The sequence below is a fragment of the Lates calcarifer genome, linkage group LG17 (assembly GCF_001640805.2).
Source record: "Lates calcarifer isolate ASB-BC8 linkage group LG17, TLL_Latcal_v3, whole genome shotgun sequence".
Classification (NCBI taxonomy): Eukaryota; Metazoa; Chordata; class Actinopteri; family Centropomidae; genus Lates; species Lates calcarifer.
The window spans coordinates 13,123,644-13,150,269 of NC_066849.1; the positions used below are offsets into that span (position 1 = coordinate 13,123,644).

The window sequence follows — 26,626 nt, forward strand, 5'->3', positions numbered from 1 at the left end:
AAAGTGGTGAAAGTCTCTCTGGTCTTACCCTTGCATTTGTTATAGTCATAAAAAGTGAAGTGCTGTTTCCATAATCCCAGAGATTTGAGTTCAAATGTGGGTTTTCTTTTGTTCTTCTGTACAGAAGTTATGTCACATGATTCATAACTGGTTTGACTTTTGTTTCATGCCAACAAGTAGCCCGTGTTTGTGCCTTTAATATAGCCTATTGGATTACCATTTGAGTCACAGAGCTAAGCATCAGATTTTCCGAACAATAAATACCCAGCACTTTTTGAGAAACTGAGAGTGTCATTCATGAACGGTCAAAATGCTAAAATACACCACTGACCATCTGGACAATAAAATATCCTGTTGACTGCACATTAGTGAAGATTTTAAAACAATTTATGATTGTATATTCCTGGTCTGAGTCACTGGAAATGAAACATAGTTATTTTGGATGAATATATAAAATGTTGGAAAAAAAAATACATCCAATAAACTATTGAGTCTTGTTGTATAACTCAAGAAGAGACTATGTTATTTCCAGCTACAATCATTTGTTTGGATTTGGAAAAAAGTTCCCCAACTTGAGAAACAAAGTATAAATCTTTATACTGTGCAGCACACGTGATATGTTCTCATCCAAATGTTTAGAGGAGTCTTTTTGGCATCTAGAAATGCCTTCAGATCAGCAGTAACTAAGTGTTAGTTAAAAACATTCTAGGTTTCTTAAACACTAGTGGCTATTTAATTTTGGCATAACTGGGATGCTTAGCTTTGTGTCTCAAATGTAACCAGCTAACCAACAACACACCACTGTTGTGTAATGCAGTATCTAATCACCTCAGGACATGTTAAAAAAAATTCTCTGTTACTTCCACTGGCCTACCCATATGGCCCTTGAAGTGAGGTCCGTCCAGGCCTCCATCTGTCCAAGAAAGTGATTCACACGCTGAGGAGACCAGCTAGCACGGCGGCACCGGTCGCCCTGTGAACATGTGTTGCAGCGGCTGAGCTTGCCGGCCTGCCTGCCTGCCTGGGGGCAATTAGGGAGCTGGGCCCTGCGGTCAGAGGCCCCCCTGGGAAGCCCTGATTGATTGGAGTCTCATCTTCCTAACAGGCTGGCACCTTGCCACCAAACCATAGAACAGCAGAGAGGATTGGGAGGGGTAAAAAAAAAAAAAAAAAAGAAGAAGAAGAGAGAGAGAGAGAAAGAGCTCTTGTGTGACAGAGAGACGGGGCACAAGTGTTAGGGGGAGAGAAAGAAAATGCCTCTGCCCATGTATGTCAGATGATAACGATTATACTGTAGTAATCTTGGATTGATCCTCAGACTTTGTGAGGTAAAAAAAAAAAAAAAACAGTGCAGTGACTGTGTGGGAATGAGCGCACAGGTCAACATGAAAGCACTGCAGTGAGAAAGAGGAAATACATATTCTATCAAACTATATTTATTTTCAGTAGACCTTCATTCTTTCCAGAATATGGACATCAATGATCCAGGCAAAATCAAAAAGAAAGAAAACAATGATATCACTAAGACAGATTTAACTACAACATGTAACAAATGAAACAGCCATACAGGAAATAATATCCAGTTCATTTTCACATAAAAAAAAAACAATTAAAACTGGCAAACATCTAGTGCAGTTTTGTCCAATATCTAACCTTTGGCTTATTCTTGGTCCAAAATCACATTTATGCAGCATCCTAAAGAAGCGCTTAATGTGCAAGGTAATCCTCATCTCCTCTGTGGTCCTGGCACTGTCCAACAGGGCATCTAAACATCACTAAGCAACAACATTTAAAAAGGAAAAAAAAACAAAAAAACACGATGATTGATAATGAGCAGCAGATGTAACACTGTGTTTTCCCTCTCGGAACAATGGATTTTCCAGTGAACCAGAAAGAACTTAAGATTGTTTGTTCTTGCTGCTGTTGTGGCTGTAATTGTAATTTTCACATCACAACCACACAATGGGCAGTTATGGGGGGAAATGAGTCTCCTGTTTATTTAAGATATATACATATAATAATAAAAAGGATTCTGAAATTGCACTTTAAGATGAAGGATTTTCTCTCCCTCTTGCTCCATAAACAAGTAAAAAAAAAAGTTACCAGAAACTTTTTTGCCTGTGCATATTCAGTTGTGTGAGATGCTGTAGATCCTAATCAACTAAATACCAAATACTAACAAATTTAGCTTTATTGCTCAAATGAAATACAGTTTAGAGCTGATCCTCTCTATCTTTAACATAATTAGAGCTTAACTCTGTAACAGATGGTAAAAGACCAATATTGTGTCACTAATGACCATAGCAGCTACAATCCATGTTTCTCCCCCTTTGATTGAAAAACAGAAAAAAAAACTTCCATGACTAAATGGTTACAAGGGCCTATTTAGTGAAGCCTGAGACCGTTTCCCCCCACCCTTCAATTTCAGACAAAGAGGATACACTTGGATCAATTGTGCCGAACAAAGACTAAACTATGTGGGGTGACGCATCACACAGGGCTCTTTCTGCTGCCCTGCACGTACACGCAGCCACCCAACACTGAGCTGCCAACAGGTTTTCTCCTCCAACAGCCACTCAAGCAAAAAAAGGGTTACTCCGCTCACTAGCCCTCCTCTTTTCCTTCCCTCCTTTCCTCCCTGACTTCCTTCCTTCCTTCCTTCTGTCCATCTTTAAAGCATCTCAGTACAAATTTAAAAAAAGATTATAGTCATATAGGATTGTTTTTGGTATAGTCTTAGCCCTGGTCTGTTTAAAAGGTGCCATCATATCTCAAACTAGTGTGCTTTCCTGCCACACAATTATCTATTTTACAGTTGGTGATGCCACAAATGGGAGAATTTCCTGTCATCTTTCTCCAGTCATATCAGGGCAACTATAAGCTCCAGGCTCAAATACCTAAACTGGGCAGGCAATAAGTATCGATATGAACTGAAAACCAATTATACAAGTCAACAGATTAGTGAGAGAGACTTGCATTTACAGCCACAGTCAGAGATTGTGTCTTCGTGTCTTGACTTGCTGAAAAAGCTGTTCTCACATTACACAGAGACTGGACCTTCATTCACAAAGTACTCAGAGACTCTGATTAGCTGACCCATGAAAATTCGACAATTGGATTAATTAGTAAAAACACAAACTTGCTGATGAAAATGGGAAAAGTAAAGAATGAACAACAGAATGAGATCTTTTGTCCGACTCAATCAATCTGATGGTTGACACAAATACAGGACAAAAAAATGAGTGAGAAAAATTAAATACCCACAGCAGTGCTTCATTTAGGCAATTTTCATTTTATAGCATGTGTTCATGAGCTGCTGTCCTCTGGCGTAAGCTGTCACAAAGAACAAATAAACATCACCAGGCATGGGGAAAACGGTTTCTTACATGTAGGTTTAAAGTATGTCTGTGACCCCTGAAAACTTGCCTATATCAGCAGATAAGCTGTTCATAAATATGGGTAGTCCTGTGGGACGCATGCCTCTGGTTTTGCTTATAGAAAGTGGTTGATAAGGAAAGAAATTTGTGTGCAGAAGCTCCTGGGGTGCAAATTGTGATTAGAGCAACGGTCATCAAGATGACGTTTGCTGAAAGTTTATAGCACCCAAAGCAACGCTAAACAGCTACAGATTGGAGGGGTTAAATGTAACAATATAGACTTCTGCTTCATGTCCTTGAGATGAGAAAAAATACAAAGAAAGTCCATACTAAAAGTCTTAAAATCCTCAGTCTTCACAATTCAAAATCCTTTTCCTAATAGACATGCCAGTGCCATCTTTTCAAAGATTGTTCTCAGTGTCTGTCTCCCTGAAACTCAAGGAAAAATCTTCATCATCTCCCTTTCCCGACGTCACCCACATGGACTGCCACATTTGTTAGTCACATGGGTTGCCAGGTCTTGTCCATAGACTGGATGTGTTCCTTTGCTTTCATTCTCAGCGCAGCGATACTCGAGCTGCGCTGGTCCACGTCCTCCAGAGGGTATTTATCAGGGTACACTGCTGGACACTGGTAAGGAGGAGGGGCCATGCTCTGCATCCCCTGACCCATGGACGGATGAGGATGAGAGTGTGGGTGAGGATGTGGGTGGGGAGGATGAGGAGTGGAGTTGAGGAAGCTGTGGTTGGGGTAGCTTGGCTGGAGGCCCTGAGGTGGTCCCATGAAGCCTGGGATGCTGTGAACCGGTGTGGCGCTGGACAGGGGAGAGGTCAGCCAGGGGTCCAAGGGGAGGGAGTTGGACATCGGACCCATGCTGGTGTGAACTGGTGCCGGGCGGTTGAAGGACAGCATGGGTGAGTCGTGGAGCTTCATGGTGCTGGCATCCATTTTCTCCTGCCGACGCCACTTTGCTCTGCGGTTCTGGAACCAGACCTGGAGGAAAAAAATATTATCAACTAAACCTACAAATAAAGGAAAAGCTAATAACCTATATTTCTGGATCTCACTTTATTTGTTCAAATTTGTTGAAGCTAGAGGCCATGCAAAGATTGTCTGTATGTGCTGACCCATAAAAACAGTGTGACGAATATCTGACTGGAATCAAAATGTTGTGCATAAATGACTTTGTTGTGTGAAGTCAGTGTGAAGGTGTTACATCAATGCTATTGTCCAATAGCCTTGCAGCTACATGTGATTTGTTTATAGTTACACTCCATGAGGAACAACACTAGCCTACATGCTGCGTTATGTACGGGATTTTGTGAACCATCGTCACAGCAGCTGAGCAAACCTCAGCCACTAATGAAGGTTACATGATTTGGCTAAGAGCTCCAAAAACTTCCAATGAGTTTGCACTAATAATAGTTGGTCAAATTCCCTGGGAACTTTTCTGTTCTGCTTTGCACTTAATTTCAACCTTTGATTCAGTTGCTTCTCACCAGTGTTTAAGATGCCATCCAATCTTAAGATTAGCCCTTCTGTTCCTCTAAAGATGGCACCGTCCTGTATAACATTGAACCCTCTTCTTGATACGCCTCTATGTGATGTTGGCATAGTATGTTTGGTAATACACATCCTGCTTGCGTAGATATCAAGTGCAATCTCCTCACCTGAACACTGACACGCCAAAGTCCAAAGGCTTGGCATGTCTGCTGTCCTTTTCCTGGAACAAACTCATGGTTTGGAAACGCACCAATTTAACCCTTATGGTTAACTGTCAGCATGTGCTGTGAGTGTGAATGTAAGATAAATACCTGATATAGGAATACCTCATACATAAACTGTCTGGTTATTGTGCTGCTGCCACACACCCTGAATATTTCCTAATGTAAACTGACAAAATATCCTGGGCTTTATCAGAAGAGAAACCACATGAGGAACATATTTCTCATGCCGAAGGATCTCTGTGACATTGACTGTGGTTCCTCCTACCTGAACTCGGACTTCGGGCAGGTTCACCTTCATGGCCAGCTCCTCTCGGCTGTACACGTCTGGGTAGTGGGACTTCTCAAAGGCACGCTCCAGCTCATGCAGCTGGTAGGTGGTGAAGGTGGTGCGGTTGCGCCTGTGCTTCTTCTTGGGTTGATCGTCCTTGCAAGGCTCCGGAGACTTGCCCTCATCACTGTCTGTGCTCTTCCTCAGCTCGCTCAGGTCCTCCTCACACTTATTTGTGAATAAGCCAGTATCTGAATACACAAGAAAAATAAATCAGGGGTGGGTATTTTCTTTATTTAGCTCTTATTTGCAAATGTTTATCATCTATTCAACTCTATTCTGCATGTGTTGGTGCAGTCTGAACATATTGTATTAAAAATTTATAGGAGAGGAAAAGCAGAATGGTTAGTTGAAATGAAGAATGTAGTGCCCACTTTCCAGTAGAGCAAACATTAGTTTGACACCTGCAACAATAGGCTACTGTAGGTCAGTGAAGCAAGCAATCCCCTGAACTTCAATGAAGCTCAAAAACATTCCTAATCGGATTTAGAAAAGTTGTTTCCAGTATTTATCTTTTCCAAAGGTAAACTGTCTTTAAAAAGACATTTGGAAACAAACGTTCCCTCTCTTTTTATAGACTGAACTGCAAATCACTCTGTTACCTCTGACAGAGGACTGAAAAAACATTTTTAGTTGATTCCCAGTTCCCATTCTTAACAGTCCTGTCAACGTTTGATAGCACCAGCCAGCACTACCGTCCGCAGACACTACAAGGCTTTTACTGCAACTGTCCCTGCTCATAATCCCTCAAGACAAACGACTTCCCTCAGCCTTCCTCTCAATTGTTCTTCCTCCCGTTCATTCCTAATCTTCAGTAATATCTTTTTACACGATGTTCAAAATCAGAGAAAAACAGTAAAGTGGGAGAATGACGTCTTAAACACAATCAGAAATGTTGGCTGAATAAGAATCTATTTGAACAGTACACAACTGACACAATTACCAGAAATCAGATCAGTTGCTCTTGTGAAGCAGTTTCTCTGCAAATATTAATGTCTGCCTGGATCATACCAGAATCAAGTCAAGTACATCACTCAGGTTATATTGGATAAGTTTCCAAACACAGAACATATGTAACTTTTGTGTGGTAGAATTCACAGTGAAAATGTCCTGTATAAAGTGTGAAGAGCAAACTTTTAAAAGAACAATTTGGCAGAGATTTGGCCCAAGTATTCCCACAAATGGAATAATTCAGACTTTGGCATGAAATAGTAAAATAAACAGTACATTTTGACAATAAGTTGTATGAATTAACTACCATGCAGTTGGACCAAAAACTGTGATATGTGAATGTGTCAGCTTTTTTTTCCAGAGCATTAGGATTCGCTGTTACACATTCAGTTAAACAGTTATTAAACATTTATGGAGCAACACAGGCATCCATTCTGAGTCATGTTCCTGTTCCTAAGTCTAATATTTACTCTCTTTTTGCTCTGTTTTTGGTCCCCACCAACTCCTAAGAGGAATATCTGGCTCTTCGACTGCTAAATGCTCCACTATGTTCACCAGCTGGTGGCTAGCTTTGTCTATCTGCAGTTTGGTGCTTAGCTGTTTTTTTTTTAAATGTCAAATGGCTGTTCTAAAGTCAATACTCTGTCTGATAGTCTGAATGATGATTTTCCAGATTACAGTAGGTTGCAGTTTGTATTCAAGGTCTTCTCAACATCACTGTTACATTCATGCTGATGAGATCTCTGAAACATCACTGTCCTTTCACTGCTTCAGTAAAACAACTGACATTGTATGTATGTAAATGTTAGCTTGTTTCTGTTAATAGGATGTGTTGATAGAGAGAAAGGAGGGGGTCAGTGTGGCCTTTCAGCCAGCAAAAGGGAGCAGAGGCAAAGGCAAAGCAGGATTTTTGGGGGGTTCATTTATCCACCTCTCATTAAGCAGCTATGACAAAGGCCAGGCTCTGACAAAGGCAGAGGTCAGGTCTGGTTCAGTGACCAGCTCTTGGCCTGTCAGCCCATCACAGCCGCTGGTCTGAAGGCTGCCCACTGTTTATCAGCCAGCAGAACATCTCAGTGCAGGGGGGGGGGCGACTGACACCGAACACTGAAAAGTTGCTCATTCAGGAGGAACTGGGCTGACTTCACAGGATAGTTACATACAAAAGGGTGATGTCATTGGCGTTGATGTACGTTAATCAAGAAAAACGAATGTCCCCCTGGATTCAGCTGCTAAATTTGACTCACTTATAATGATTTTTTCTACCTCCAGTTTATGGAAATTCTTTTTTTTTGTTGCTTCTGCCACAAAATCACCAACCACCTGGCAGATCCTGCATGTGAAAATAGCTTCAGATTAAATACGATAAATTTGATCCTGAGACAGAATGATGATAACAACAACCACCCGAATGAACTACTGTACAATCTAATCTGCACAGAAGAGAAGATTAGGGGAATTCCACAAGGGGATGGGATTGTGTTCGGGGACATAAACCCCCCCTACACCATCTTGTTCTGTGATTTATCTCCGAATCTCACAGCTAATGCAACAACGCTCTACACGGCAGCAGCATGCAACACGTCGCCTCTGCATCTGCCTGTGAGGGGTTTGAAACGGATGAACAGAAACACTGCACCAACACATAAGATCAAATGGTTGTTTGATTGTTCCATTGTCAACAAACAATGAATGGGTCAAATAATGAAGAAAAAAAATTAATAACTGCATTTGATAGGAATCATGCATCATGCACAGAGTCTTTACCTGCTGTTGTAAACACATAAGAGCAGAACTCAGACTCCTATTGATTTTTAAAAGGATGTCTTTTTAATGTATGCTGTACCTATTATACAAACTGTTTGATATGTTTCCTCATCTGTTTTTGAAGGAACCTCAGGGTTCAAAAATACTAGTTTATATTATCAAACTTAAGCCAGATCATTCTGGTTCTTGAACAAAAGTTCTGTTTGGACGATGAAAGACTGACCCTGCGTTAGTGGCTACATAACTTTATGGTCAAATAGTTTTCAGACTTATTATTTTTGCTCAGAGGCCTCAGTATTCTAACTTCATGCAGTAAAATCAATTCTATCTTACCCAGCTTGCAAAGACCAGAGGTGCCGTTACATGGATCATCAATATCCTTGACCATCACATGTGTTTGGAGGAAAAGAAATCTGAATGATTCATAAATTTAAAGTCTGAGGTAATTGATCTGCACCTTCCAGATCAACCAAAATAAAGTGAGTGAAACTAAATGCTTTGAAAACTGAAACTAAAATAATAAACTCTGCTTTGCCAGGATGGAGTCCAGCATCATCACCAGCTTGACTCACCATGGTACTGCTGCTGCTGCTGCTGCTGCTGCTGCTGCTGCTGCTCTGTGCTGCCATTTCTCAGAGAGGAAAGGTGCCCGCTGTAGGAAGGGTGCAACGAGGGCTCCTGCTGCTTCCCAGGCTCTGCCAGGCCGTCTATGTCCACTTTCTGAGGTCCAGAGGCCCCAGCCGGACTGAGCAGGGGGTCCTGGTCTTTACTGAAACCGAGAATGACATCAATGCTGTGGACGCGGCCCCCTGAAGCGAAGCCCCCACCTTTGCCCATTTCGTGGAAGTTGCTGGGTGAGAGGCAGCTGTCGTCCACCATGCTCATGGTATCCAGTGACAAATGCATTCGAGCGTCTGGGCACTCACCAGGTCCTGAGGTCAGAGGAAATGCGTTTAAGTGAAGACTAAAGGTGCATAAATAGGTCAGAGGCCACTGAGTAGCTGCTGTCTGTTCATCCTTCAATCTATCTGAACTTGCTTATCCTCATGGTCACAGGATGTCCCATGGAGGTCGTGAATCTGTCCCCTAAGAGTTCAAACCGCAACTTAGCTACAGTGCATAATGAAAAGTGTACTGATGGAAATTAAAGGCACAAAAGTTACTTGTTACTTGTTACCCAAACTTTTTTTTATGAATGATCAGCATTTACAGCCATGCAGTGTTGATTATGAGTGTAAATGAACTGCATATAAATAAACCTTATATCATTTTCACAGCTTCTCTAAAACAAAAACCATATTGCTCATAAAACCTAAACCCAGATTTAATACTGTCTGAGTCAAAGTCTCTCTTTTAGAATAGAGCTGTAAATGAGATATTTGTTCATCCCATTTGCTTTTCATACTGTAAACTCTTTACAAAATGAGCCTTAATGGTGACAATACCAGATGTATTATGTAAGCACAGACAATTAGTACATCACATTAATAAATTAATAAATTAATGTACCCTGTCTCTAATAAATAAGGAATAAATAAAGTAAATTTAAATTGGAAGGATTGTACAGAAAATTGATTCTGTGTTATTTTATCTACTATATTTGTTCTGGTATGTAATATGAACAAAAGAACTTCAGATACTCACACAACAAACTGCAGAAATATGTGAAGTTTTAATAAAAACTCTGTGTTAGTCTTAAGAGCATCAGCGTTTGTTCGTTCAGTCCATCCCAAGTTTTACCTACTGAGTGCGCCACCATCTTTTTGGACCCACACATCCCCACTTGCATGACAAGTCACACAGTTGAACCTCAGTGACAGTGAGTATGATGGACTAGTAAAATGAGATAGTGACAGAGCAGAGCCTACCTCTTGGAAGTAAATGTGCTGAACTGTTGAAGCTGCTGATGCCAGTGCTCCACCTGTTCACCCTCCAACTTCACTCTTCCCACAGATCTGCTATGTGCTTCGCTCACAGTCACTCAGCCGGCTTTGCTTACCTTGCATCTCTCTAAATAATTTCTCTACGCGTGGCAAACAGTCCTGACAGAAAAAAAATGCTCCAATAAAGTGCACAGAAATAAAAAATAACCACCCAGTGCAAAGCAACTGAGTTGAGACGCTATGCACTCCAGCTCAGAGAGGAGAGTGGAAGAGGAGTGAGGCGGAGAGGGAGAGGTGGACAAAGCTGAGGGGGGCGTAGGAGGTGAAACGAGGGGATTAGGAGAGGGTTATTAATTGGAATCCTTCCCCTTTAAGAGTGATTGGCAGCTGTTTTCTGCTCAAGTAATTGTTTTAAATGTCATTTCCATTCACCCCCACAGGAGGAGGCCCAGGCTAATGAAGCCCGGACAAGACTTTCTTTCATAAATTTATTGTTTTAAAGACAAAAGAACCACTGAAAGTTTTCACTAAGTACACCCAGACCCTCTATTATTACTATTATGTGGAACTGAAAAAAGGAAACTTTGATACATGAGGTAAAGTCCATTACAACAGACAGATTATCCTCATCTAACAAACTGATAACGATAAAAGACCTATTATTTTATAAGGTCAAAACTTCACAGAAGTGTATCAGATTTTATACAAGCTGACCAAAAACATTTTGCTATCAGCTTTATTTCATTTACAAAATTATAAAAATCACTGGCAATTGTCTTAATTGTCTTAAATTTGTTTTAAGATTTTGTTTAAAAATGTTTTATTTTCTGTGACACTTCTGCTGATGATATGTTGAAAATACTAATAATACTAATAATAATCCAATCAAACCCCTGGCAGTCAAATTGTATTGTGGGTAATGTAGGCGCCAGGTTTTGACAAATAAGAAGAATCAGTGGAACGAAAAAAGGGGATAGTTCTGACTTTCCTGCTGCTTTTTTTGTACTAACTATCCATTGTCAGTCTGACAGTGTTACAGAAGTGCAATGCTAAATCAGCATAATATTCTTTACCCTGATACATGCTTAGCATCACTGAAAATATTAACACTGCTAGTGTAGTGCATTATATACTGTGCAATCCACAAACAATGGTGTGTATGCATATTTAGGCAAGAAAGAGGATGGTTTTCATTAGTCCATAGACAGGTATATGCTGTCACTGAGATTCTGCCGTAATAGCTGAATGCAAGTTTTATTTTCAGTAGAAAGCTCACTGGTGTTATTTAATGAAAAAGAGTGAAAGATAGACCATGGGGCGTATAAAGTCTGTAGCTAACATGGGAAAAACCTTATTATCTTATCAATGAAATTCCAATTTCAGTGCAATGAAAAGTCCACAATATCACCAATCTTTGATTAAATTATTTTCTTGTTAAATAATGTAAATTAAGAACCATCTAAATTTCAGAACAGAAGCAAGTGAGTAGCACAATAAGAGTGGTGCATTGTCTGTACAGTCCTTCATTAGAGTCACTAGTCTGTTGATAAAAAGACTCACAAGCTTACAGAGTAATGATAGGCTAAGGTGCTCGTTTATCCCCTCATGATTTTGTTAATACATTTTTGTTCGTCCACTGTTTGTTATCCTAATTGAGCATAAATTGGTTAAGAAGGAGCAGTGCAGTTATCAAGCTGCTTAGTTTTATCAGATGACAATGTAAGTCCCCCTGATCCTATTAGAGGTAAAAAGCAGCGTGTAAATGCACAGTGTCAGCTTACTGAGCGAGGCACAGAGAGAGGAGGGGGGAGAGAGGGAGGAGGAAGAAAAGGGGAAGAAGGGGAGGAGAGAGGCAGAAAGGGGGAGAGAAAGGGTGAGGTGGAGGAGGAAGAGTGAGACGGGGAAGGTGAATTCATGTGATTCACTAGTTCTCTGTGATGCAAAAGCACACACACACACACACACACACACACACATGAACACACAGAGAAATCTCTCCTCTGTGATTGGCTCCTCTGCTGGGTGAGGCCTTCCGCATGCCATTAAACTGTTGAGACTGTTTCTATGGTAACGTCAGGTCTCTACTAACTCCGGCAGTTATGCCGCGTTCACGTCAATCGGCCAAGTGGGAAAAATCATTCACATCAGCCTCTGACTTGTAATCCTGGACTCAGGCTGAGGAACTGGGCATATACTGAGCAAGAAGAAACACAAACACGTGGCCCAAGCATTCACCAGCATGCACGCAGGAAGCTGTCATGTACACCCTAAATGACAGGCACACAGAGAGGGCCGGCATTTTATCAATGTTTTGACTGTCCACCGGCCAACTGAGGTGGAACCCACCAGGATTTGTACTGGTACAGCCAATGATCAGTTCGACTGTGCCTGCCCTCACTGCTATCATTGTGTTCACATCATTCAAATGAATGTACTTGTGTTAATTTTGTTAATTTTTTATAGCTGTAACTTCCAGAGATGGTGGCTTTGCTGCCATCCCCCCAAGAGTTTACTGACACTAGTATTTATTTAGTTTTTTTGACTGGTAAATGTTTCCAGTGTCAGAAATCTGAACAAAGAAAGAGGTGACTGTTTTTTGACGGTTTTTCCAACTTGGTTGCTACCTAAACAATATGATGTGAACATGCTAAACTAAACTATATTTGATTTATAGACAGTTGACATTTTGTTAAACCCTGTCCCTTTTAGTTAATGTTGCTTTGCCTGTCGAGCTTTCCATTCTAGCACATTTACAATTATAGTAGTGGCAAATTTACCTCTCATGATTCTTATTAATGTTTGAAACAAGTGAGGTGGACAAAAGCGACTTGTCTGCCTCACTTTTAAGCTGTGATTTTATCAGCTGTAGCTAGCTGATTGAAAATGTCTCCAGCTTCATCTTAGAAAAAGATCTTAAATATGCACTTGACCCTTGTTGTTATTTTCAATCAGTATGTTTTCACCAATAGAAGTAGAAGAGAAAAGGCTTTGAGGATGAGGATTACCCAATGTGTTTACCTGGAACCTACACTTCCTTTAATGTGATAGTGACAGTGTTGTTTCTTTAACCTGTCTTTTACACTCTTGACCTTAAATATGTATCGCAGGTTTTCTGTCATTTTTGCTCCCCCATATTGTGGGCATTTGTTTAATTTCAGTCACTGAATGATAACATTCAAGACTGGCCAGGGAAGCAGATTTTGATCCACTCACTGCTAAGATAATTAGATCGACTGTCATGGCTTAGAAGCAACGGTTAAAGTTGTACTCTAACATTGCAGTTAGCTCTTTAAAGCTAATGGCATCTCTAAAAACTAAGACAGTCAGGACAGTTTAAGTGAGTATTACTGCTTTACTGCTACATGTACAGCCAAAGTATGTACACAGTAAACACAAACTATATATCATTGTGGCCTATGTCTATCGTACACGGGGAAGTTTTATCTGAATCAAGCCAGTTAGCTGACAACAGTAAACATGCATAAGTTTGATTCCTATTATTTTTAAAAAAGTGAGTAAATTTCAAGAGTGAGGAGGATTAAGGAGTAACTACAAATAAAAATCCAACATAGAAAAAATGCATCAAAATAAAAGCATCTTGTCCTTAATTTAGTGTGCATTATTTTTTTCCCATTTTAATAACCCAGTCAGTCAGTCAGTCAGTCAGTTGGTCAGTCACCTTGTCACACAAGCACTTCTAATGTCATGTACTGACCAAGATACAGATGGCTGCTCTTAACCTTGTTTTTTAATTGAATTAGTGCTGCCTCCCAGCATGGTAAGCTTTCACACTGTACACAGTGGCAGCATGTTTAGATTTATCGTGTCCTGTCCTGTTACCTGATACAACGATTGTCAGCAGCAAAATATTTGTTGCTGTTGTGTGACGACAAAGTTCACTTGAAAAATTGTGGATTAGTTTTGCCCTAGCAAAGTTTAATCTTCACTGTTAGGAAATATTTCAGCATTATATGAGCACCCCTCCCAAACTTCAGTTAGGTTATATTACTTAACATATTTATTTCAAATTGCCTCACTTTGAGTGTTCGTTGTGTCCTCAGGAACAATTACAAGATGACTAGGACCATTAGAACGAGGTTGAAATGCTGGTAATGAAGTCTGTGACACAGACGATTGTAATAGGCTCATTTTCTCACCATGCCTGGTGCTGTGCTGACCTGGTGGTCCACAACTATGATCAGTGCTGTGAACTCTAAATCCATGGCTCATACGATCTTTGCTGAGCCTAACCCACTTAGTTACTGTACAGTCTGTTTTGAGCTAAATATACTTCACACATTTTTAGTCAGCAGTGAACCTATTGACTCCAGGCCAGACTATTGATCCTGGCAGTATTACCAATCAACCTCAGTTAAACTCAACAACTGCAGACAAAATGTGTGAATGCTTACTGGAAACAGTGTTGTTTCTTACAGGTGTTAAAGTTTAAATAATCAGCCTCAGAGCAGAAGGTGCATCGACTGCATAAAAGTGATATATACTGAGTTTCTGGACTATTGATGAAACACAGAAAAGAAGCTGTAGTGCTAAAATACTTTCTATCACATTGTAAACAGCAGCCATTGTAAATATCTTGAAGAGAACTGTGTCAATCTGCATCAATATGAATTTCTGGTGTCTTTAAAGTTTTCATGAGTAAAATCATGGAAACAAAAGACTGAAATGTTTCCACAGTAAATTTCAGTAAATCCATAACCATGAATCCCCATACTAACCTTCAATTAATTGTTCTTCAAAGGCTGGATTCACTGGATTCAAATGGAGCTACACCATGAATGTGGCTAGAAGTGAAAGATTGATGTTTCTACTTAAGGAAAAGTAGCAACATCACACTGTGAAAGCATATGTTACAAATGAAAGCCCTGCATTCAATTTTACCTGAGGAATATTACAAAATGTTATATCATTATATATTATTGGAATGTTATTACTGATGCAATGCAGAAGTATAATTTAATAGCACGACTGGTCAAGTTGGAGCTAATTTTACCTACTTAATATACTGTACGGTTTAATCTACAACAATTTATCATATTCCATAAATTGATCATATATTTAGATGATCAGATTAGATTAATTAGGTTAGATTAGATAGATACTTTATTAAAGTGATGATTTCAGATAAATGATATGTAGTAAAAAGTACTATATTATGTTGCAGTGACAAATAGTCATAATGAACAAATATATGATAATAACTCCCAGATTTCCTAAAAACAGAACATCCCAGTCCAGCTGTACAGGGTGGGGATCTTGCTGTTAAAGGTCTTAGTCGCTGCTGAAGCGGGGGGGAAGCAGCTCTCCAGGGATGAGTAGCTGCTTTAGGTGATACACTTTTCAAGGAAGAGCACATTATGTACTTACAATGGCTCAGAGAGTCGCTGCTTTGCTCTTAACCTCTGTCCATCTGAAGTTACCTCAATCTACTTTAAAAAAGGTGTTTTTGCTGAGACTCTTCATGTAAATTTGTGACTTTAATCTGAGAGGATTTCTGAGTCTTCTATTCAAGCTTTTTCTCATAAATTTACCACTTTAATCTTGAATATGTGAGTTTTCTCTGACTGTAGTACAGGCCTGACAAAGCAGAACCAAGCATGAGTGTCTATTGATGTTTACAGGACATTGGCTTAAGCCAAAAGATTTACAACCAAATATGACATATGATTACAGTTGGTGCCCTGGGAGACTACTGTGTATATAAAAGGTAAGTATGTTAACATCCTAAAATTAAAGTTGAGAGTCAACAATTTAACCTCATTGTGATTGTTTCATATTAAATCTGAGTTCAATAAAAACAAGAGCAATGTCACACCGAGCTGCCACTTAAGGACTACACTGAGTGTCCACCACTGTCTTTTTTCTTTTAGGAACAATTGAAAGCAACAGCTGAAAGCACACTCTCTGTCTCCAGCAGATTATCACTCGCTAAGTAGTCGTAGGAAAACATAGTCTCTTTAAGAACATCTCAGCTCATTAACATATGGCTACCAGGATAAAAGCCAAGAAAAAACAGCAAGGCAAAAAAAAAAAAAAAAATTTAAATAAAAAAAAAAAATCCTCTACTATGTAATGTATAACTCATCCCTATCCAAGACAGCAAATCTTTTATTATCTTTTTTTTTAACATTTGCTTCCTTTAAAAATCCTTTTGCAGAAAATTGCTGCTCATCCCATTAGAGAGCTTAAAGAAAACACAGCAGATTGAACAAATCGTGGAGGACCCTCGCTCACACTGTATGATAACAAGAAACAGAGGATCAAGCCTCAATTTGGGGTCTGTCTCCTGGGACAGAGACAAATACCAGGCTTACGTAGATTTAAATCAAATAACATCTTTAATTTGGTCTTGTGACGTGACAATCATCCCAAAAAAAGAGGCTTCATTTGTGATGAGTTTTGAACTTGAAACATGTATCAGTCTGCTGCATTTCTATTAAGAAGCAACTGACAATGACACATTGGGAAATGAGTGACACAAGTAGCCTAATAAATAGAATAAGTAACATGTAAAAATAAGTAATATGTAAAATAAACAATTGCAGTCCAAAAAGTTTTTTTTTTCAAGATTAAGAAAGCACAAAACATTCTGTACCTGCAAAAAGCCCAAGAGATCCCAAGAGAGGATTGAAGAGGATAGCAGATAACACAAAGTCGCTCCTATAATCTCAAAATCCTGATAGGGAGGAAAGGGAAAGTAGTAATAAATACTGTATTTCCCTTAGATTTTGTCTCATGAAACAAATTAAATTTGAATGAATTGAATCAAATATGAGTGAATTGAATCAAAGTCTGCCCCAAGTATGCTGACCACTGGAGCATGGTGGACAAAGTGACAAAAATAGTATTTGGCTTAGTTTCCCCCCAAAATTAATTTTCTCCTAATCTTCCCTGCACATGAGCAAAATACTGAACATTTTTAAAAACCTGTAAGTGAAATTCTTTACTTACTGTATAGCAGAAATAACATTAAATATTTTTCACATTAAGCCCTGAGTCCATGGCATATTGCTGCACTTTAATGCTGGGATACAACCAGATTTTCGTGATCTGTGATTAAATCCAGGATAAACATTTTTCCTCTTTGCTCATTTCTCTCCATCCATTTTCTTTCCTACAAATGTTTAATCTTTTTAAAACATCTGTCCCCGACATTACTTAAAAAATAATCTGTTTACTGTACATCTGCAACAGTAGATTTTTCATCATACAGGTGTGGTACTCTCGTGGCAATAAACAGACTAAATCTCAGTTGCTCTTACCTGACTGACTGAACTGACATTCAAACACATGAAATAACATTCAGGTGATTCAAAATCAATGTACAGTGTGTCCGAAACATTATGGCACTATGCTGTATTCATCATCATGCTTTACAATATTGTTTAAGGATAAGACTGGTGATACTCTATATTTTTGTTACTGTCAAAAAACGCCATGTAAAGATTTTCTGGCTTCTCGAGTCTATCTGTAACTCTCAGCCTCAAAAACATTTGTTCTTCTTGAAGACATAAATCTTTAAAAATGGAGTCACAAATATATAATTTCATTGTTAACAAAGGCATAAATAAGTTCCTATAACATCCGTAGTTTGTTTATGAACATTACTCACACAGGAGTAAATAGTGCATTTTTTAGGGACTATTTTCTTGCAGGGATCAATACACATTTTGCTTTAGTGAGTATTTACAGCAGCAGGACGATGTCCTTGAGATCAACTCAGGTAAATAAAGGCCTCAGAAGCACTCTACAGCTAGCTATCACCTCTGTTGTACTGCGGTACAGTGGTGCTTTGAGCTGCATGCTAATATCAGCATGCTAACATGCTCACAATGACAACAGTGACATACTGATATAAGTAGGTATGTTGTTAGTCATCTTCAGCATCATAGTTTAGTATGTTATTATGCTAACATTTGCTAATTAGCAATAAACAGAGAGTACAGCTGAGGCTGAAATTTTGCAGATCATAAACCAATGAATTGGACGAAGTGAAAATTTGGTGAAATGATAGCATAAGGTTTAAAAAAAAGTTTACCACTGTAATAAAAACTAATCACGAAGGGGGCAGGAATGTGTGCACCAAATTTCATGGCAATACATTGAATATCTGTGGTGACATTTCAGGTGTCAACCTGTTGATGGCACCTGGAAAGGCAGGAGATCACCACAGTCAGCAGGATTTATCCTGTGAGGACCATGAATGTCTGTACACAGTTTCATGTCAATCCTTCCAACAGTTGTCGAGATATTTCAGTATCAGAATTAAAATGCCCATGCCATGCCGTGATTCACCCATTTCTGCTTTGCTCAAAGGTGGTTCAGGGCTCCAAACCTTTTCTCACTGATGACTAGAATCCCTGTCTTGTCCTATCCGCTAGGTTACAGGAATCCAGTCGGACTGTTCAGTATTTAAGAACATTTACCCTGCTGGTTTGTCTTCATGTGATGCACACCATCACAGGGGCAACAATGTGTGGATTAGCTGTCCAAGAGCCTGCCACTCTGTTTCCACCATTGTGAGTTCAAGATTTACAACCAAGATCAGCATCCAGATCCAGACCTGATCCCATCCCGACGCCCTGACCCAGGGTCTGGGCTGTGTTTGCCCATCTCTCGCTCCAGTTTCTCCCTTAGTTTGTGGAAAGCAGGTCTTCTGCGTGGCTCCTGCTCCCAGCAAATCTTCATTAGGGAGTAAATGCCGGGAGGACAGTCGTCTGGAGCCTCCATGCGATAACCCTCCTCCACTTTCTCCTTCACCTCCTTCAGAGACTACATGATCAAGAGCAACAAGGGAGGCAGTGGGGATGAAAAAGGAGAGGTGGAAAAAGTGGTGACATTTAAATTGAGGTACAAATTGGTCTTGATCACAAACAAAAAAATTATAGGGTCTTATCAGTACCGAGAGTGTGAATGAAGTATTTGCCTTTCTTATTATGTGTGTTTAAAGCACAGATACTAAACACTCACACACTCTCTCTCTCTCACAGTAATTTTGATCTCTTCCAGCAGATGACAAATTACCAGGTGCACAGTTTAATTGAGGGCAAAATAAACTTGACCAAATAAATCAACTTGGGTTTATTTTAAACTGGCTGTAATTAGGAGATAATCATCTACATTTAAAAGGACACCACTTTATGTAAGGTGCTAAAGAGGCATCAAGGCCACGTTGTGCTAACTGTCCCTTCGATTAATGCTGCCTGATCCCTCTGTCCTCGCTGAACCACCGGGCCAAGACTGAAATCACCTCAGAGGTCAGAGGGCAGGGATTTACAAGAGAGAGAGACCAGTGTGACAAACAAAGCCTTGTTTAAGTAGCATAGTTTCGATCTTTTCAGAGTCTCTCTGTTTCTGTGTCAGGATGATCCAGCCTTCATGTGATGTCAGCCCGTTACCACTCACACCTACACTTGCTGTGACCTGTACAACACAGGTAAAGAGTAATTCATAAATTAGATCAGTTGACTACCTGGGAACAATAAAATTATTTCTACATGTTACAGCAGAGAGACTTTTGTGTGCTTTGTCTCTTTGCTAAACCTCTATCCTCACTGACGCAGGACCGTGATCTGAGTGACCTGGAGTGGTTTCCTGCTCAGACACACTAAGTCGATCCAGTGACGAATCTGACCACTAGGCTTGGCAACTTTTCCACTGACACACCTACTACTTTATAAGACTTGAATCCCGGCATGACATGGTAACAGGGTTACGTAATGAGTTTGATACTTCCTGTCAGTTTGGGCTGGGAGGGAAGTCAGGAAGATGACAAAGATTTGTCATAGGTCAGATCTTATAGATTTCTCATAGAGTCATTCATAATTACAGAGAGTCTGCAGCTTCTCAGACAAGGAGTGGTGGTGCAGTTACACTTATAGAGACGTGTTGGTGTCACATACCATCTTGGGGTAAGGTAGACGACCATATGAGAAGATCTCCCACAGAAGAACACCATAACTCCAGACATCTGACTTTGTGGAGAATTTCTGCATGATGGGAACATATATGCATACATTTTTTTTAAGTTGCACTCTTTTCAAACAGGAACTACTTTGTATATGATTTATAAGTTGTTATAAACACAGCAAGTAGTCAAACTGATTAACACAACAGAAATTATACTTGAGAAAAATATGCACTGTGTTCTTACACTGATCTTGTCTTTATTAATGGGTTATTGCTGATTATAAGGCATTAATAAATCATATGTTAGGCATTAATTTAATTAATTAAGGGAAATATAAAAAAGAATCAAAGTGATTCATAGCTACTTCTCTTTTTTGCTTTCTTTTACTTTTAGAGTCCAGACATTTCTCCACTTTGCTCTGTGATCCTGCTCTTTTAGAGACATTATTTTATGTCCATGCACAGTGATTGGGATTCTTAGGATTCAGTGATCACTAAATGAAGTAACTAACTAAGTATTTAGTTGAAATTACTATAGAAAAATAATAATTATGGTTACTGAGTGAATTATAGAGGGATATAAAGGTTTAGATACAGATACAGAACAATAAACAAACCCAGAGTAAACTTAGAAGTGGCATAGCAGTTCTTGAAACCGACCTCTTTCTTCAGAGCTTCAGGTGCGGTCCATTTGACTGGAAGTTTGATGTTATCTGACACCTTGGAGTCCACCTTGGTCAATCCAAAGTCGCTGACCTTGGCCACACTGTCGTCAGAGACCAGGACGTTCCGAGCTGCCAAGTCTCTGTGAACCAGCTTCTTAGACTCCAGGTACTCCATCCCTTCGCACACATCACTGCAACACGAATACACACAGACAATTCTCATCTGACTTTCATAAAATAGACTGTACAAGAATACAAAATACAGTATAATTTTAGTATGACTGTAGTATATTTGAACTCACAGTGCAAAACGGAGCAGCTGAACTGAGTTTATGACTGAACGTCCCCTTGTCCGGAGAAAGTTAACAAGGTTTCCCTGCAACACACAAATGATGAGAGACATTAAGAAGGTTCAATAAGAGGATTTCTCAGTTAATATTAGGAGTAATACTACAATTAGCAAGCTCAGGGTAACTCTTTGGTGCTACGGTATATTTGCAAATCAGTATAGACAAATTGTTTTTAAAATGTCACCTTAGGACTTCCTAAGTTACAGCTGAAGACCAGTCACCAGTGAGCTTCTGGATTTCATTAACCAGGAGAGAAAGGCTGACTCTGAATCTTTAAAGCTGCATAACCATCTTTGCCCTTTGGTGGCACAAGGGGCAACAGGACATTTTGTAGCTTGAAATTCTGGGACTTGATTACCCTGAATTAAAATCCTCATATCTGTCTCTTTTTTTCCACTAACTGCTGCTGTTGCTGGTGGTTGTCTGTTTAGACAGAGAGTTTCCATGCTGCTGTTTAGGCGTCTGTATGTACGCAGTAGATTTCACACCAAAGATTCATCTTGACATCTGAAATTATATTGGTCAAATGGGGCAAGCCTGTGGGGTTTCACTTACTATATGTGGTTTTATTTTGTGCTCTGTTTATTGTACGAATATTTCCACTGAGAACCACATATAAATAATGTGTTTACCTTACTCATGAGCTCTGTGACAATATGAAGCCCTTTGTGAAGAATGACGCCCAACAACCGCACCAAGTTTTTATGCTGGAGTTTCCTGGAAGAAATAATTTCATGATAAATCAGCATGAGCTGAGAGTAACAGCAGGACCCAAAGAAACTGGGTGTTGTTAACACTTGTTAACCAGCCTCCTCAGACGATTGAAAATAATGTTGATAGAAGTTGCAAAATTCAAAATGATAAAATCCTCAGACTCACGTCATAACCGCAGTCTCCTGCAGGAAGGCCTGAGCTGTGACGTCACATTTAATGGTCTTTACTGCCACCTTCTGGCCCATGTACTCTCCCTCGTACACAGCTGGAGTTGAGAAGCACACACATTAATTACCTGTCATACATCCTCTCTAAGACAGCATCTAACTCTTGGCTGGTATACGCGCTTTAAATCGTGTCTAAGAGTCGACAAAATAAAAGAAAGCTCACCACCAAACTCCCCCTCTCCAATATTCTCTCCCAGTGTGAGCTTTGTGATGTCGAGCAGCCATCCAGCTGGAGAGGAGACACATGAACAACACTGTAAACATAACTTTACAGGCTTTTACGGACATTTCAATTAATATTTGAGTCACTAAACATGACTACCAATGATTAAGTTGCATTATTGTGCAAACGCATCTTGTTAAAACGTTTTTCAGCCCTACTACACAAAGACACAGTTGTGCAAGTATAATTCTCTCAGGGCACAAATCGTCAAACTTACTTTTAGACAGCTCTAACTCAGCTGACTTGGCTCCTTGTTTCTGTTTGGGCTTCAGAAGAGTTGTTGCAATAGAGCCTTTGTTGTTTGAGTAGAACTGCAAAGAAACACATGAAACACCTTCAGTTATTTATGGTAGATTTTTTTTTTAATTTAGAACATTTGTCATTTCCTCCGGTATGTTATTACTCATGATAAATTATATATCATATATCTTTTTATTATATTAAATACATATACATACATTGTAAAATCCTTACCATATACAAATTATAAGGTTAATGAACATACTGTGCATATTATTGTTTTCTATAGTTCTACAATGACTAACAAGCAAACTTTGACACAGAGAGCAGGAGCTCTGCAAAAACTTCCCCTCAGTACTCAGGAAGTCCTCTGAACACTGTGGTCAGGACTGTGGCTTCACGAGAAAACAATCATAGAGCTACCCATATCTATATTCACCTGTAGAAATCATTAGACACACTGCACCACACAGAAAGTGTAGGTGACAGAGACACTGTGTGTCGGTGTATAATTGATGTTTTCCAGTGATAAAGAACAGTAAAGTATGAGGAGGCAGCAGCTGGATTAAACTGCACCAGTAAATATATGTCATCATCTACAATGACATATTAAAGACAGTTTTTTGTAACATGATTCAGCCCAAATATTAGTCTAGACCATCCTCCCTCTGTTTCTTCGCAGGACTAGGTCAGACTCAGGCCTTAAGCCATCTGTGGCTCACTGATAAGACGCTGCAGAGCAACAGCTGCCATCTCTGTGAAGTCTATCTCCAAACCTCGTTGCAGCAGAGCTTTCGATACACCCTCTCACAAACACAGGCCAAATACAGATTGACCTTAAAAGGGCTATGCCTCATGAGTTTTCCTGTCCATGCTTCATTCTGACACATATAAGTATATTTATATACTGGTGGTTTTCAGGCTGATAAATGCTTTGAACAGCAATGCAGTAGAGTAGTAGAGTGTCTATGCAGTGTTTTCCAACTTTAAAATGAGGCAGTATCTACGCCTGACCCCTCGTCACAGGTTGGGACCTCAGTTTGAATATGAGAGTCTTGGTCAAGACCTAAATTTTTCACTAACTATTGGAAGGATCACAAGGTCAAATATTGAATTTGTTCAGTACTTCAGCTTATGATTAAATACCTGCAAAACTAGTGACATTCCCGTGAGCCTCAGATGTTCTTCAGGGCTGATTAGCAAATGTTTGCACGCTAACATGCTAAACTAACATGGTGAACACGATAAACATTTTACATTCTGCCAACGTGGCTGTAGACCCCTCCCACATGATTTAATTTGAGGGTTTGTTAGAGGGATGAAGAGGCAAAATAATATTTTCCAAAATAATCAGAAAAAATAAGTGAATTAAATTGATTACATGATAATTGTGATGCTGTGATGCTGCTGGCTAAAGACTGAGTGAGGGGTCAAAACTATTGGAACCACAGGCCACAAGTCAAAGCTGTGGTGTTACCATATGTGGGTTTCTTTTTACCACAAGGGGAACTTGAGCTGTACCTAACCTGGACTGAGGACAGTGCAGGTAAATCTGTTAGATGACACTGACTTGTAGATTCTGTGTCAGGCAAAATGTGAATTTTTCCTTTTCGTCTTTACATAAAAAATCCTCAGAGATGTCGTGAACACTGCAGCTGGATTTTGTTCAGGTTTTTTTTTTTTTTTAAATCTCCAAGAATGGTCAGTTAATTTTCTCTCACCTCTATCATGTCAATGAGGTTGTAGAAATACTGTGTGTTGTCGATGGTCAGCTTGTTGTCCTGATATATTACTCTGTAGTGGATCACCTCTCCAGAGACACTGACACACAGGACGTAGTCGCCTGGATGGCGGATAGACTCTCGCACCAGGAACAGGCCGTCCTCAGCTGGCTGCAGCTTACCCACCGCCTCCGGACCAGATATCTTCCCATGGAACCAACTGATGGAGGACAACACGGGGTGAACCTCATAATAATATACACATAAAAAACACTCTTTGTATCTGTACATCTGGGATCACAAATGCCACACATCTCACAGACACTATTTTTTACCAGACAGGAGGTGACTGCTTAGAGCTAACCAACTTTCAGCAGCTAACACATCAAAAAAGGAAGTCACAGTGATTAACCCCCAGACAATGTTTGTTTGCACATCCAACGTCAGCCCACACAGCGTAGTCACAAGTTTTATGTGAGCCCATAGTGACACTGAGTCGAGCTGTCTTGTGAGCAAAGAAGAAGATGTGACGTACGGCATGAGGCTGAGGCTGGGGTCGACACGTAGGGCTTCTCTTTCACGAACATTAGTGGAGCTGATGAGTCCCTCCTCTCCTGTGGTGTTGTGTCTGGCTTGGTAAAATCCCTTCCTCTGAGAAAGAGCAATCAAAGGCTTGTGTTATGTTGTGGGTCAAAAAGAGGATGTACATTTATAAATATGTGTTAACGGCGCCTCGGCTAAAAAGAACAACCATTTCCCAACATGGCTTCACTAAAACACGACAGTACCGTGCTCGTGTCAACAATAGTGAGAATATCTCCTTTGTGGTACGCTAATTCTCCAGGTTTGGGTTTCCTGTGGTCTCCCTTGGCTACACACTGTGTACCAGCAGCCCAGTTCATCTGCAGAGACACAATAATGAAAGAGACATCAACTATAATATCTCTGGGACTGTCTGAGATACTTTTCACTTACATGAACAGGCTTCCAGGCCACATTAAACAAGATATTTTAAACAACAAGATATTTTAAACAACAAGATATTTTTATGTTTTCTTGTAATTTCATGCTATTTATAGAGAAAGTAAAGAGCAGGGACTGTTATTTTACTTTGTCGTGTTGAGTTTAAATGCCATTGTTGTTTTTCAGAGAACCTACTAAATTAAACCCAAGTGAATATGAACTCATGTCCTCATCTATTAATAGAAACTTTATTCTTGTGGTTGAAGTCCTGCCTGCATGTTCACCTCCACTCACGAAAAGACTCTTAGTTATGGTACCTTTGCATGGAGGTGTACCACCTTCACACACCATCTCTATTTTACCTGGAATTACTGCCAAATTACATCATTATTTCCATATAACTTTGTGGGAAATCATTATTTATATCATCTTATTTATTTAAGTATATCAAGTATTTATGGACCCCTGAAATAATGTTACTTAAAATACACTGCAGACATGAAGTGCACATCCTCTTTAATGAGTGAAAGTGTTTATACTGTAGATCTACAAGATCTGCAGATGAGAACTACAGAAACACTGACTTTGGTTTGTGTGCCATACACATGGAACACAGCAGTCTGATTTCAGTCTGTTACATTTGATTGCCACATTATTCATCTGACTGTGTTGATCAACATCAGGCTGTTTCTTTAAAATTCATATTAATCTCAGAAAAGCATTTTTTTTTTTTTTACCTTTAAATATAAATTTATCAGCCCCCAGTTTAACCTTAGACACCACAGATCATGGGGGATTTAATCCAACCTCTTACATATTTACCTATATTCAGTGTAAACTATCGCATTGCTGCATGCTGCAGTACATACCTTTGCCATGAACAGGACAGGAGGGTTGGATAGTTCTGCGTTGAGCACCTGTCAGAGAGAAAAATGTCTCTGAAACGACTCTCCATAATGAACATATATTTCCTGTCTGTACATAAATGTCAGAATATGATCACGTAAAAAGTAACAATGTAAATGCAAATATCTAACGATACACAAGCAAAAATAAAGGTGTTAGGAGCAGATAGATGTCAGCGCTGTGGCTGGCTGCTCCTGTCGTATACATTAAAAGTAAAAGCCAGTTTTTTTTTTTTTTTTTTTTTTTTTAATAAACGCCCTGACAGCTCGTTCAGTCTGGTTTCTTGTCGACATGAATGTTTCAGTACCTGCGGCTCTCCGTGGACAGATGCAGCTGACAGCCTTTTCTCCTCAGGACAGCCGGGTCAGTAAGCTGGAAGAAAAATAAAACCACCACCACGACGAGTTCAAATCCTCCGCCTTGGCTGCCGTTTCCTCCTTGTCTCGTTCAGAGGAGGAATTTTCTCTCTAATTTCCTCAGTAGAAGAAGTTTGGCTTTAATCGAGTCTGTAGAATAATCATATCCCAGATGCACGCTGCAGCTGCGGCGCGAGCGCTGAAATCCGACGGTCTGTCAAACCACTTCCTCAATATTTAGGAGAATGTAGTTCATATTTAATGAGACGACGCAAGAAGTGACGCTGTGGGAGGCTCTCAG

At 39.8% G+C, this 26,626-nt stretch overlaps 2 protein-coding genes across 2 annotated transcripts; both read right to left on the minus strand.

Moving 5' to 3' along the window:
• Positions 1 to 1,432: 1,432 nt before the first annotated feature.
• Positions 1,433 to 20,673, minus strand: rx1 (retinal homeobox gene 1). The gene is made up of 5 exons (XM_018673305.2): positions 20,621 to 20,673; positions 19,954 to 20,040; positions 8,723 to 9,082; positions 5,370 to 5,623; positions 1,433 to 4,370 (listed from the first exon to the last, which is right to left on the minus strand). The coding sequence occupies exons 3-5, from the start codon at positions 9,054 to 9,056 to the stop codon at positions 3,879 to 3,881; spliced, it is 1,080 nt and encodes a 359-aa protein (XP_018528821.1). The 5' UTR covers positions 9,057 to 9,082; positions 19,954 to 20,040; positions 20,621 to 20,673; the 3' UTR covers positions 1,433 to 3,878.
• Positions 16,142 to 26,588, minus strand: matk (megakaryocyte-associated tyrosine kinase). The gene is made up of 13 exons (XM_018673304.2): positions 26,277 to 26,588; positions 25,933 to 25,980; positions 24,889 to 25,002; positions 24,636 to 24,751; positions 24,101 to 24,320; positions 22,357 to 22,450; positions 22,080 to 22,145; positions 21,855 to 21,954; positions 21,608 to 21,692; positions 20,928 to 21,001; positions 20,621 to 20,816; positions 19,954 to 20,040; positions 16,142 to 18,823 (listed from the first exon to the last, which is right to left on the minus strand). The coding sequence occupies exons 2-13, from the start codon at positions 25,939 to 25,941 to the stop codon at positions 18,596 to 18,598; spliced, it is 1,389 nt and encodes a 462-aa protein (XP_018528820.1). The 5' UTR covers positions 25,942 to 25,980; positions 26,277 to 26,588; the 3' UTR covers positions 16,142 to 18,595.
• Between the last annotated feature and the right edge of the window lie 38 nt (positions 26,589 to 26,626).